The 14,811-nt window shown below is 39.7% G+C and overlaps 1 protein-coding gene across 4 annotated transcripts in view; it reads right to left on the bottom strand.

Moving 5' to 3' along the window:
- The window catches only part of mical2b (microtubule associated monooxygenase, calponin and LIM domain containing 2b), a 63,399-nt gene that overhangs the window by 35,003 nt on the left and 13,585 nt on the right, over positions 1–14,811 (bottom strand). For all 4 annotated transcript variants that reach the window (XM_042495418.2, XM_088079787.1, XM_088079786.1 and 1 more), the window contains exons 2-7: positions 7,842–8,244; positions 4,785–4,992; positions 2,825–2,941; positions 2,073–2,174; positions 1,288–1,443; positions 1,029–1,129 (exon numbers count right to left, since the gene is read on the bottom strand). In XM_042495418.2, coding sequence (XP_042351352.2) covers positions 1,029–1,129; positions 1,288–1,443; positions 2,073–2,174; positions 2,825–2,941; positions 4,785–4,992; positions 7,842–8,105 — 948 coding nt within the window. In that variant the 5' untranslated portion in view covers positions 8,106–8,244. The remainder of the gene's footprint in view (positions 1–1,028; positions 1,130–1,287; positions 1,444–2,072; positions 2,175–2,824; positions 2,942–4,784; positions 4,993–7,841; positions 8,245–14,811) is intronic.

A 14,811-nucleotide genomic window follows, 5' to 3' on the forward strand; every position in this document is an offset into this window, starting at 1 on the left:
ATCACGTGGTTTTTAAAGTCAGTCCAGTACAGCCTCTTAAAGACAGAAATGTTGACTAACGGGATTACAAAAAAAACAAAAAAAACACACTGTTTGTATCTTAATCACATCATGATAAATGCGTTAACGCTGACAGCCATACTCATTTCTTTTGGTTTTCTAGCCTCTAAACTCCATTGTTATCAACCTCTGCTTCCAGCAGCAGCAGCAGGCAGTTGTTTCTACTTCAGACAAACAACAGACAGAAAACTAGCATCTCGCTCATTATTAAATGTTTTTATCATTATAAAATCAGGATTGAATTTGGGCTGGATAAAGAAACATGGTTGATATTTCTCAAGAAATGACATGAGAAATACATTTAGACTGATGTGTTTCACTGCAAGGGAAGGAAAATGACAAAATCAAGTTAGTCAGTTTGTTGAATCAGAGCTATTATCAGTGATGAAGCCTCTGAGGCTTTGGCCACATGTGTGCATGCTGCCGCACAGCTGACGCATTGAGATATCACTCTGCACTAATGGGCAATGTAAGATGAGATGGAGACCACTGAGGGCACAGCGAGGCAGGGTTTTAACACCTGTGTGTGTGTGTGTGCGCACGTGTGTGTGTGTGTGTGTGTGTGTGTGTGTGTGTGTGTGTGTGAGTAGAGAAAGACTGTTGGAAAATAAAAGGCAGTCTGCATGTGTATGCCACGGAAACTCCAGTTTATTTGAGAGCTTTCCTGCATGTGTGTGTTTGTGTGTGTGTGTGTGTGTGTGTGTGTGTGTGTGTGTGTGTGTATTTTCGTGTCAATGTCATAATAATAACCTCTTCCACCCTCATCCTCAGCACCAGAGTTCCCCAAGGCTGCGTTTTGAGCCCACTGCTATAACCACTTCAGACTCCCACACCAATATCACATTTGCTGACGGTACAGCTGCGATGGGCTTGATCACAAATAACTACAAAAAGGACGACCTATACTATATACTATACGAATATACTTCTTTGTCAAGGAATAAACCATAATAATTGCATATACTCACATTTATGATGACCCCTTTGTCCAGCAGACTCTGCTTCTTTGCCGTCATGACAAAGTAGTGGGTGTTGTCTTTGTAGTAAACTATGTTCTCCAGGTCAATTCCTGGAAACAGGAGCAGATTTACTCAACAAATGGTACTTAAAAGCCTGTAAGGAGAAGCAATTAGAGTGGGAGAAGCAAACAGACTGTGTACAACTCAAACAGAGAAAATGAGGATTTGCAGCACAGATTGCTGGTGCCACTTGTTTTTTCTACTTCACCTGTCTCCTCCCTGAGTTCCAGAAAGAACTTCTGGTTAAAGATGAAGGCCACGCCACTGATCTCCTCCACTTTGGCCTCTGCTGTGGTGTTCCTGTTGACAAAGTTGGCCGTGATAGCAATGGCCAACTTCCCTCGAAACTCTTTGCGTGCAAATCCTGCAGAGAGGGAAAGAACAGCATTTAATCAAACCTACGTTAAAAATAATTCATTAATGGTCGATTGTTAAACAATATAATGATAAATGCACAGCCAAACTTGGATTGAAGCATCAAGAACAATATTCAAAAAATAGCTGACCCTGCTTGCTCCAGTGGAAATACACAAAAGGGAGTTTCCCAGCAGCAACACAATACTTATGGAGGTGACCACTTATGGAGGAGGATGTTTACTCTTTCTGTAACCACTTACTTTATGTGTCCACAAACATATACACAACACATATACCACACACACACACACACACACAACCATGTAACAAAGCTCTCACACAGTTCTTAAACCAGCACACACACTCACCCACACCACTGACCCCTAAACAAACTATTAAGCTTTCAGTTGAAACTATGTCAACAGGAAATGCTTGACCCACTGACTAAAAGCAGCTTTGCGACACCCCACCTCTTTTTCAGTAAAAACAACAAACGGTGCTTTGACTACAGCGTAAATTTGTCAGACAAATGTGGGTCAAGAACAAACTTTTTCTAATTTTGAACCATGGCAACCGCCATAGTTTACCCCACAATGTTACTCTTGTCTTTGCGTTCAGATTTTCCTGCTGTCTCACCGTCTAACGTGTTTTTGCGTCCGTCTGCTCCGATCACCACATCGATATCAAACTCCGAGACAGGATGGCTGGAGGGTCGGACTTCTGCTCGCCACCCAGGACCTGAAGATGAAAACAACAAACCAGCTGGGCCAATGTCTATCATGTTTTCAGACCACGTGAGGTTTATGTGACTGTGTCGTAGTCGTCAGATTTAGATTTATTTGTCATTTTCATAATACACTTCCATACATAACAAAAAACAAAATTACGTTTCCCATAAAAGACAAAAACAGTGCAAGTCAGTACTAGGCAATAATAAACAGCAGAAAAAAATAAGTCAGCTTTTTTCAGTTTTGGTTTAACACTGATTTTTCGTTATTTCTCAACCGTCACATAGCAACTACGGTAAGTCACTCAGAACTCTAAGTAGGAAAATGGTTGTGTCATGGACCATAGAGTGCCGAAGTGTTAGAAGAGTCCCCATATGCCATATTTAGGACACTTGGCATATTTTGAGACCCCCAGAAAGGCAAACTCAGAGTAGAACTAAAATGTGACGATCAGCAGACTCTATCAATAGTTGCGTTATTTTCCACAGAGTTTGCTATAAATGCTGCTGCCTCTCTGGGAAACTTTCTGATCACTTTAACACATGCATTTTGTGAGCAGCGAGTTTTCCAAATATAGCTGAGATATGTAAGAGAGTCCCTGTGTGTCACTGCCACTCATGACCCCTGAACATACGGATAACAGCACACACGCGGACTTACTGTCATCAGTCTGCTCTGCTGGCGGCTCCACGAGTTTGACAAACTCCACGTTGACATGAATTTCCACTCCCAGAATGAGAGACACTTTCAGCAGCATCAGCTGGAGCTGGCGGATACCTGGAGTAAACGCACACACATGTACACATGCAGATATTGTATATCCAAAAAGCAGCTTTGTGTAAGGAAATACGAAGCTGTTAAATTTTAGAGTGGTACTGACAGAAAAAAGTGTATTCAGTGTAGATCTGTCACATCATTTCTAATAGCAGATCTGTATGATCAGTATCACTGAATACCGTCCACACCGAGCCGAGAAAAAAACGTCACAAATCAACTATATCCTGATTGTATAATGATGCACAATGAATAAATAATAAAACAAAAAAGCAATTTATTTCTAGGGTGTGCAAAAGGTTGGATTTTGAAAAAAAGTTTGGTATTTTTCAGCTTGGACCCTGTTTTCTAATGTTTCTGAGTTTGAGTGACGAGTGGGAACCACATCTTTTTAAACTGATCCAGTATTGAAGTAGAGACCTGCAGCCACTGAAGTGGCCACTAAAAGTGTTTGTCCTCCAACTGACATGTTCAGATTATTATTTTAAGTGTATGCCAACTTTATAGAAAGGATTCCTACAGGGACCTTTTTGATAAAGAGTAAGATCCTTTTTGTTTAACCAGAAAAAGCCCAGGAATTGCAGTAATTTTATTATTGTAAATCAGATTCAAAGTTGACAGAAATGACATAAAACTCATAAAAACCATTGTGGTTCAGGGTTTTTTGGTTTTGTTTTTTCTAGTCCATGTGCTATTCAGTGTACTTCAGGGAATATTTTGGTCCCCGGATTTTGCAGTGGAGTGAGCTCTCTTGACTTTTATGCAACTCTTTGGTAAAAGCAGCTGTGGATATGCAGGCATCAGCAAGGAGGAGGGGAGAAAGAGCGCACAGTGAGGTGAAGAAGTGCTGAATTTACAGCTCACAGCAAGTTCATACGATACAGTAAGCTTGTTGACTATATTACACAAATACCGCTGTCGCGCTGAGCCCTGTTCAAACTGCAAAACTTTGTATGGAAATAAAAAAAGCAAACAGTCAAATACATGTATTGAAATCCGAAAACTAATTCGACTGGCATAATTCAGAGTTCGGTACAGCCCTAGATTTTGTGGCTTTTTCTGGTTAAACAAAAAGAACTTACTTACTCTTTAACGAAAAGGTCTATCTTTGAAGGGATTTTTTCCATAAGTTGTCAGACACTTAGGGTAATACTCTGAGCTTGTCACTGGCACAAAAGGTACTTTTATTGGATATACATTGAAAGTGTAAACATGCCCGGAGTAACTTGCAGCGTGTTTTGCCACTGCCGGCTGCAGCGCCCTGGCTCAAGACTGGACCCATTTCAAAAACTGATGTTCCCGTTAATACAGTGTATACTGTATCTCAGCAGCTGGTATTTACAAGTGCTACCTCAGCAGCTGTTATCAGAAGATGTGGCTTCACTTACAGAGAAGAAGTCATGGTTATTAGACGTACAGTCAGAAGATATCATCTTTGAGAGAAGATATTAATACATGACACCGTTACTAAAGCTGGAGAGGAAGAAACGCCAGTGGAAACTTCCCACCAGGGAGAGACTGAAGAAACAAACTGCAGCAAACTAGGCTACTGGAAAATCTCTTCTCACAGGTTGCAGAGTCACACAGCCAGCAAACACCGCCCCTGTCACGCCACAATGTTAAATATAGACAGCAGCATTTCAAGAGACTTTAAAAAGGGCCCTGACCCTGAGGCTGAGGAAATTGTTTTTCCGAAACTATTTGACTTAACCGAAGAACAATTTATCTTCCTTCTTAGAGCAATATGAGGGAAAATAACGAGGTTTAAAAGTTAAGCTTCAGTCGACTCTCTCACTTCATGATAGAAATAAATGAGAGGACAAACACATGACAGGTTTTCACTCACTGATGTGGTCGATGGAGCCGGCGCAGAATTTGCCGTAGAACTTCTTGGCTCCGAGGCCCCTGAGGTCGTGGATGGTGAAGGGCCAGAGGTGGAGCACGTTGTTCCTGGAAAAGGTGTCCCTCTTCTCGATCACCACCACCTTACAGCCCAAAAGCGCCAGCTCGATGGCTGTCCGCAGACCACAGGGACCGCCACCGATGATCAGGCACTGAAAAAAAGAGGCAGATGGAGGCAAAAGGGGGAAGATAGAGTTCGTGTAAAGAAAAAGGTAACGAGAGAGTATTAGGGAGAGAGATGGAGAGAGGGTCATCAAAGATACTCTATAACATAAGATTCCTTGTTTTCAATTATGGTCTCCTAAGTGGGCGTGGTCGTCTCTTCCCCGCACACCCTCAGCTCGTTTGGAGGTTTAGACAGTACAAATTTAATGTTTGTTCCTTATTTTACCGCTCATTTTTATCTGCTAGTTTAATTTCTGATGTCAATTGACATCAATTGTTACCAAATCTCATAAGAGTAAAAACAGACATGTCTCAAACAACGTTAATTTCTGTCAGAATATTTAGGAGGGCCGGGGTTTGTGACAAATGGATCCAATATTTACTTCAGTGACTGTGGGTCTCAAGCAACGGTCATAATTTGTGCTCTCCAACACCCACTGGTTGAGAATTGCTAGTTTATAGTATTAAAATATGGTGTTCACAGCTTAAAGTAGGTATGACAGAAACTCCTAGCTATATTTACAGTAACTTTCACTGTTTGCTTTTTGAAAATAAAGGATGAGAGACAGCACTGTGTCAAATTGGGAGCAGAGGAAGAAAAAAAACTTCCTCTGGAAAGTCTCAAAGGTCCTGTGTGATTACAGTTGACGTCTCATTTCCAGGTCATTATGCGGTGTGCTAGTTTACAGTTACAGAGAAAAGTAACTGGTAAAAACAATTATCACAGCCACTGGGGAAAGGTTAGTTTCCAGTATAAGCTCAGGCATCTTCCACTGAAGAACAAAATCTACCAAAAACTGAAAAAAGGCATTTTGAATCCAGACACAGAGTCGCAGAAAACTGAGAACCCACACAGCTAGAGGCCACCGTCTTTCTCCAAATAGCAGTTTCTCCCACAAAAATGTCTACGATAATAATTAGTTGTTATTTTTGGCCAACTTTCAGCCCAGCCCGTCTCTGCTTATCTCCCCGCCGCGAGTCTCTGGCCTCTTTCCCCTGCGGATGTCTTATCTTTCCCTTCAGATATGAAGTCATCCAACACTATGCTAAACATGCTGCTTATAATACTTAGACACACAATGTCCAACAGTTAGACAGATCAACAACAGCACATAAAATAACAAAAATGAAACACTTATCACATGAAATATGTATCTGAACTTCTATCCAGTCTTTAGGCCTCAGTGTGAGTTTCCCCTTTAAACAGGTTATATTATAATATCCACCTGAATTTCCTCATGTTTTATGCACTAAATCCAGTTATTTCAGCCTCTCAAAGTTAAGATTACTTTGGTCCAATTAATTATTTGTATATAATTACAGAAATAATCTACTTAAATAATCTATTTCCCCAACAATCCACACTGGAAAAGGTCCTAATTGGGTATTTGAACAAATAAACTGTAATTCCTCAGGGTTTTTTTTAGGTTTAGGGTTTTTAGGTTGGTAAAAAAAGAGCACATATGTTCTACTCAACAGAACAGAGGACACAGGGAAAGAAAAAAGAAAAGATAAAATCAAAAGTCAAAATACATAATGCTGTAAATGAAGAGAAGGGACTTTTGTAACCTTCAACATCACACTACAATCTATTTATACTTATCAGTTCCTTTCTGATTGATTGACACTAGAAATAATGCTGTACAGACTGTCCGATTGGTCAATGCATTTCAAGCACCAAGGCCGTTTCTCTGTGGGCACAGTTTAGCCGTGAGCACGTGCATTTCCTCTGCGGCTTCACAATGTTGATCTGCATCATCTTCTCCCTCAAACCAAAGTTGTGTCTTGCACATGAGTGATAATTCAACATATATCAATTGAACTATGCTGATAAACAGACAAAAAAATCTCTTTTTTGTTTCACTCTTACATTACTGTTTATACTTACAGATATCCGCCATATTTCAGTGACTATGTTTACATTTAATATTCGAATATTATTGGGAATATAACAATATTTTGAATTTGATACAGTGTCGTGTAAAAAGCTTCTGTCTTGATATTCTGAATTAGGCCTTTTCAGAATGCAAAACTTTCAGGATAAGACATTGGATATTCTGATGTTATTCAGGTTTTAGGAGCATCCTCTGAACATACAATAATTCAGAATATGCGTCTCAATTGGGTTTTTTTTACCACAGTTTGCAGCACATGGCCTCTTGCTTTTTTACTGTCAACTCTGTGCATTGTACACAAACCAATGAGACAAAAGTTTGCAGGGCTGTGGGGGAGAGCTGTGGTCTGTTTTCCTGCTCATATTAGTTACCGCTAATTCTACTGGTTTACATTAAAAGCTTCTACCACCAGGGAACCAGCGGGAGGCTTTTATTTTGAAGCAGCTAAAGCAAACAGAACGTATAGATTGCAGAGCCTGCAGAACTTCTACCACTTCCACTCTACAATAAAAAATAATAGTCTACAGAACAAAATATGACATATTTGGCATTATTTGGACAGTGGATACTTTCTACAGCACAGTGTAGTGAAAAACTATTTCCTAAAGATACAAAGATTAATTTAACTGTGCCATTTTCTTGTGTAATGACACCTTCACTGCTTTTTTTTTCTTAAAAAAAACATTATTTCGTGGGGGATTTTGCCTTTATTGGAAAGCACAGCTTTAGCATGAAAGGGGGGAGAGAGAGGGGATGACAAACCTGCGGCTGCTGCAGCAAGGACACAACAGTTTAAATATTTGTGGTGGCTCAGATGGGCATGAATACCCTCCCATTATCAAAACACAGCACTAGCCTGCTAAGATACTGAACCAGACTTTGCTATGTCTATACGTAACTTCAAACTCCCGTGCATGTCACCTCCAGTTGGTCTCTCTTACCCTGGTGCCCTGGCAGACTTTATTCTGGTTGTAGACCTTGTGCTGTGCCCTTTTGTCCAGTTTGGTCCACAGGGCCTTGACCTTCCAGGTGCTGATGGCGGCCTTCAGGGAACTGTAGAAGTTTGTGTAGTCCAGAGGGTCCAGCTCCAGCTGCCTGCAGAGGATGCTGAAAGCCTGCAGCGTCCCTTTACAGGTGGACGATTGGACAAAGTTCTCAAAGAGCACGCTGGCCTGCGCCGTCCGCTCATCCTCCGTCTCACCCATCTGCTCTGATGAAAAAAAAAGTGTCCAATCTCCTCTTAGACGCTGTCCTCTTCCTCTCCTGCTTCCTTTTCCTGTTCACTCCTTCCGCACTGTCACTGGACTCCTATGACGTGGTGTGTGCAATCATGATCAGCCAGGTCTGAAAGAAAGAAACAACAGAGAAAAATTTTAGACAGAGACACAAAATCCTGGAAATCAAATCAAATCAAGAACCGGATGATCACTCCTGTATCGTGTGCTGTAGTTGTTCACATAGTGTTGACTTGATTGACCTGCCTCCTGCACATTTTCCTCTTTTTAACACTGTTTCCTATTACTATTTTTTTGTGTAAACTTAGGTAATTTATAGGAGATGTGAAAATCTCTTTAAAAAATACTGCATTTATGAAGCTTGTGATGTTTGTTAATACCATTTTGCTCACCTGGTGGGCAAATTCACATATTAATACCTGCTTACATTACATTTGTTAGGGGATGTCTGTCTAACAGTGGTTATATAAACCTGCAGTTGGGAGACCACTGGGAGTTGATGCATGAGTAGACATGATTAACATTTCAAATAGAAAAAAAATATCATGTTTAAAATATATCAACATTTTCAACCCCAAACCTATTTGCATCAGTTTCAAAGCTCTTCAAAACACGTGACAACATGACAAAAGAATTTTCCGACCCAAGTAAAAGGTTAAGAGACTGTGCACCAGGATATCCATCAACAGATGGGGTTTGTTTTTGCTTTCGAAGATTTGTCAAACCAAATACCATAAAAGTCAGAGTATTGCATTACATAATTAAGTAGACCATAAAACAGTTTCCACAACGACCTGAAAAAAATCTGATATATATATATATACACTATAATTTTTTTTAGGTATTGATTGATTTAATAAAATTTTATGTAATTTAATATTATGTATTTATTTATTTAATTTACAGTTTTTACTTTTGCAATAACAATGTATCCTGATACAACGGTTGGTATGATATTTAATGAATTAGCACCTCATGAATGATCGTTAAAACATTGCCAAGTTACATACTTAATGTAAAGTTATGTAGGATAGGTTAAAGTAAATTAAGTTACGTAGTTTAGAAGTAGGGAAAGAAACCTGGTTGGGCGCCATCACGTCACGTTACATAAGTAACGTAAAGGTTAACCTTTACATAAGACAGATTTAGGCAAGTTAAGTTTGATAGGTTAAGTTTAGGGAATGAAACATGGTGGAAATATACCTTAAAATAACTCAAAGTTTACTTGGTTTCACACAGGACACAAACACTGGTCTCCTGGGGGAAAGTCCTGTGCTGTTTCCTTAGTTTCTGTATTTCATTCTTTACTCCCATCATTTGTCAAGTGACTACAGCCTTCCCAATTACGTAGGTTATATACATTCTGGTGCCTTCCTTTTTGTAGGTATGCGTACGAACAGTGCATGAGAGCAGCCTGACAATAATAATGTTTGTTACTCCCTGCAAAACAACGGGACACAATATGAGATGGAAAACTTTGAATTAATAAAGGAGAGCTCACATTCCAAAAGTGAGGAATGTCTGCAGCTCGCACTGAAAATAAACTGCAGAGGTCAACGTGTTGCCTCATATAGCCAGAGTGTCATGTCCTGCGCTCTGTATGAGGTGTCCAGGGACACACACTGCTCAGACCATACGTCCCTGAACAGGACTAATATTTCTATCCAACAACAACAACCCTGCAGAGTTCAAACAGTCATTAATTAAGCTGCACATATTTTTCTCTACAACAAAGATATTTTCCCCCTCCAGCTCCACTGAATGCCTGATGGGATTATGACTGAGAGTGCGCTCGGAGGGGTTCAGCTGAGCAGTCATGGGAGAAGCTCAAACTCTGTGGCTGCAGGAGCACAAAAGTCACACAGTCACATCACACGCAAGCGGTAACTCGGTGAGGCACAAGATACAGAAGAAACGACCCTAAAATACAGCAGATGCACACAGCAGACTACATACTTTGTCCCCCTGCTGAACAAACTGTTCCAGACTTAGAGCCCACAGCACACGAGGCAGTTCACCCGCTATCAGTGATCATCACCTCATCACTCAACCGCAGTGCTGAGGTATGAGGAGTGTCCCGATTCCTGGTTAAATTCTGTGATCTTATCTGATTTGAAAGGCCAAGGACATCTGATGACAGTTTTCGAGTTCACAGCTGAAATAACTCCTCTTTCATGTCTTCCAATGAGTTTTCAAAGATCCACAATCTGTACAAGCCACGGTTATCTGCTATTTCTACTCCCTACAGACTGTGAGATTTCAGCAATCTTGTTATTTAAGTGCAAGTTTGATGTACGCAGACGATCACAACGCCAACTGATTCGCAGGCTACGACCTACGTCCATCGACGTCAGTACACAAGAACTAAACTCCATCAGCATGCGTCATCCTTCTACGCCGCTGTAGTTGTACGAGAAAGAGAAAAATGGAAACAAACGTGAATCGAGCCCTTTATAGTGGCATTTATATATTTCGAAAAAAAAATACATTTTATCCATGCAATGATTTTTTTTCTCATCTCTCATATTGTATAACCTCCAGGTCTCAAGCCATAATACCACTAACATCACTTTACAACCAAACTATCCAAGTTCATCTGGATGGTCTAAATCACTAAGATGTTATCATCTAAATAGCAATAGGAGCATTTTCTTCTCAGTTTTGACCATTTTATTTGCTCTTCCAACCCCACACTTAAATTTCTCCACCATCTAAGTCCACCTATTTTACTCCATTTTATTTTTTTAAAAGTAGCCTTTTCTGGTCTGAATATCATGCTTTAGTATTAACCAATGGATTCATTCTAAATCCCAAACTCTACCCAACAACAGACTCTCAACTTATCTGGAGCGGATTCTGAACATGTCAGAGATAACAGCTTTTCAAAGTTAAGTATCAGATCCCGATCGCTGGACGCCTCACAGCATTATTCTCACTATTACAGCCATGGAATCTGCTATCCTGAAGGAGCCCAGAGACGGATACTGTTTCTCAAAAACACACACACACACACACACACACACACACACACACACACACACACACACACACACACACACACACACACACACACTGTCCAACCTGCCTGAAACAAAATCACCTGAAAACCTGTGGATGTACTCTGTATGCAAGCAAGTGTGCGTCATGGCAAGTGACAGTGCATGCTACACAAGAATGACACCTCACTGGCCCTTTAGTTTGTGCCAGTCGTCTATCCAACTGCGCGCATGCACACACACACACACACACATATCCTACTCTCAAAGAAACACACACTTTCCCTTTAAGTCCTTGAGTGGCCCCGAGGGGGTCTCAGATCTCTGCTACCTTACATTCTGGCAGCAGACAGTAGCCTCTCAATTACAATTACCCTCTCCACACACACACACACACACACACACACACACGAAATTGTGACCCTTCGACCTCTCATGCTATTTCATGCCTTGCCCAGATTAAAAGTTTCCAAAGCTTTCAAATTAAAGACTGGACTTCACCTCAGCCATTAAGCTGATCATATCTGCTTCAGTGGGAATATCAATAAATCAGTGTGTTTGGCTCGTAGAGTGTAACCATTTACTCAAGACTGCCTCAGTAAAATAACCCCGAATACCAGTCTCAGATGATTCACTCCTTTTGATCTCATCCATATACCTCAAGTAAAGGGAACAATCAAACACAATGAGCTGGAAAGGCTGCTGTATGTCATTCCTATCAAGGCAATTTAAAGAATTCGTTTAAGCATTTCTGTCTTGTTAGTTTCAATGTGTCTCCTTTCTTTTTTTTTTATCTTACTCTCCTACTCTGTCCATCTGTTTTAACTCCTCAAAAATAATGGGCAATGAGCAACTTAACTAGAAATGGATGGAAGAAATTAGTAAAAACTTATAAAAAAAAGTTACCTGAAAAAAGTTTAAAATAAATAAATAAATAAATAAAAAGCAACGAGAAAATTACCTTAAGTGCTAAAAATAAAATGACAAAAAATAAACATTTCTGTGACATATTTTTTAATATATGATAATAAGTAGCTAATTTTCAAGTCATTCTCTTGTCAATGCTTAGTATTTATTTTATTCTATTTTTTTGTGGCAATTTTTCAGGTGTTTCCTGCCAAGTTGCTATTTGCCTTTTTCCCATGTTTTCATGGCCAGTCATAATAAAAGACCAAAATGATCCATTCTATACTTAATAACATCCTGATATCAGCTCAGAGACCGGCTGACCTACTTGTGTCTGACTCTAAGGATCAGAAATGATGTACTGCATCTCCCTCTGACCCGTCAGGTCAAGAGAAAAATACAGTAAAGTGTGCGCAGACAAACATACAGCAAGAAAGCTATGGGAAAGATCACAATCTCTGGAAGCTGCACTGAATATAACCACATCTGGTTGGGTGCATTCTGGGAGTCTTGGCACAGGAAATGATCAGCTCTTCCCAAATTTTTGTGTGCGTGTGTGTGTGCGTGCCTGTGAATGTGTGTGCACGTTTTTGAGGAAGATCAGCACAGCTCGAGTTCATGGATGTTTCTATTCCGATCTGATTTATGTTAATATTTTTTTCTGTTTACACATCAAATGCTCACAAATCCAAAGACAATCTTTGAAGACTGAAGAGATTTTTAATCTTCAAATAAAAGTTTGAATATTTAAAATTAGAATTCTTTTAATGACCTGAAAATTACATGGAGGAGGGGGGGTTATCAGATATTATCAAAAACAAGGGAAAAATGTCCAGAAAATATATATTCAAAAATATTTATTATATATAACATATTTTAAATGATTTTACAGAAAAAAGAAAAAATATATTAAATCATTAAAAAAAGTTTTAGCACTTTCTTGAGGTCATATTCTTGTTTTTTGTGTGTTAGTGTTTTACTTCTTTTTTTTTTCTTACTTTCAGATAATTTTCTTTTAACTTTTTACAAATTTTTGGCAAATGTTTTGGTCCAATTCCTGTTAAAGTTGCTCGTCACCCTCTTCCCCTGTTTTTTGAAGAAAAAAATAACAATAATCAAGCCCATTCATTTAGGTTTCAAAGAGTTAATGTCTTTTTACTGTTTTATTTCTTATCTATAAAATCGTGACAAATGTTCTCATTTAACAAAAATTTTGACTATTCTGTATTGTGATTGTGAACTCTCAGCCAGTGTGTACAGTCTGATCATTAGAGCGTCCATGACTGTAATGACCCAACAAGTGATTATACAACATCTCATTTTACAGCTTCCTACTCATAACGCCACAGGACCTTTTCGGTGCACTATACATAGATGTCCATGTATGTTACGCAGGCTCGCCAATTAACACGGATCATTCATATGATGTATATCTATTTCCGAACACTAAATGGATGATGTGTTAATAAAGTCAGCTATCTAAATAGCATTAAGGGTCCATAATAGAGGTGTAACCTGCAATTCAAGAACATTTCAAAAGCAACAGGATACTAACAGTGCTTAAGGATTTATTTATAACTGTATGTGAGCATCTAGTAAGACATTGAGGTCAGGTGTCACTGTGAAGATCAGTGCACCTGCCCACCCACTGATACAGAAACGTGTTCAAACTGAAAGCAAATTATTACTTTAGAGTAGGGTTGCAGCGGTTTACCGGTGTCAAGGTATACCGTGGTATGAAAATTGACGGTTATCCTTCTATGTACATTTGGCTATTGTACCATGAAAATCTCACAGCATAGCAGCCATACTTTAGAGGCAGCACAAACTGATACAAGGTGGATGGGAAAGATGCAAGTAGATATCAAAAAAAAGGGTGGTGAGAACTGCAGCTACTAAGTTGTGTGTGGTTTGATGTTTTAAACTTATCTTAGCATAAGACAAGGAATTTTTGCTTGATAAATTAACTGTCTGATCAGTTTATCTCAGCTCTTTGCTTAGTGCTGCACGAATTAACCTGGCCATTGTGGATGCAGCAGTCTGTAGCTCCTCAAATCCTTGCTACTTTTTCGCTATTTTTCTATTTTTTTTTACTCCACGGCCCCTTTTGCTGAAGCACTACTTTTCTACGATAGAGACGGACCTAACAACATCAGGCCGGCGACATCAACGACATACGCCAGGCAGCCAGTCACACCAAATGGGAGAAACAAAACCGAAAGCACTGTATCAAGAGAGGGACGAGAGCCGGCATCAAGGCGAGGCTAACCCAACTTGGACCGGTTCTTCTCCGAAGCCTTCATCTGGCTGAAGTCTGGTTGCAAGAGAATAAAGTGGATACGATGTGATTGGGGCTCACTCAGCAATGGGCAATTAGAGACTGCTCTACGCACATCTTCACATCATGGTTAATCCTTAACATCAATCAACATCACACTGTTGCACTGGATGGGGAAACCTTATTCAGAGCCAAAAGGACACAAGACTCTGATGCAATTAATTTCAAAAAAGGCACTGCAGGAATTGAATGATGCCACCAGCAGCAACATGTCCGAGCAACAGGATGGACTCTTCATAGTAGCTGCTGATTTCAATCAACTCATCCTTCAACTCCAAAGATGTAGCAGGATCAAGGACAAATGAAATTTCGTTTCTCTAAATGTGTTTAAAAAATTAATAAATCTGCCTTTGTGTCACTGCCAGTATTTCCAGTCTATCACAAACAAACTGTGAGAAAAGTCTCACATGATTGTTTTAGATACAGAATTAGTCCA

Source organism: Plectropomus leopardus, chromosome 7, assembly GCF_026936395.1.
Source record: "Plectropomus leopardus strain MGB_pleo_1.0 chromosome 7, ASM2693639v1, whole genome shotgun sequence".
Lineage (NCBI taxonomy): Eukaryota > Metazoa > Chordata > Actinopteri > Perciformes > Serranidae > Plectropomus > Plectropomus leopardus.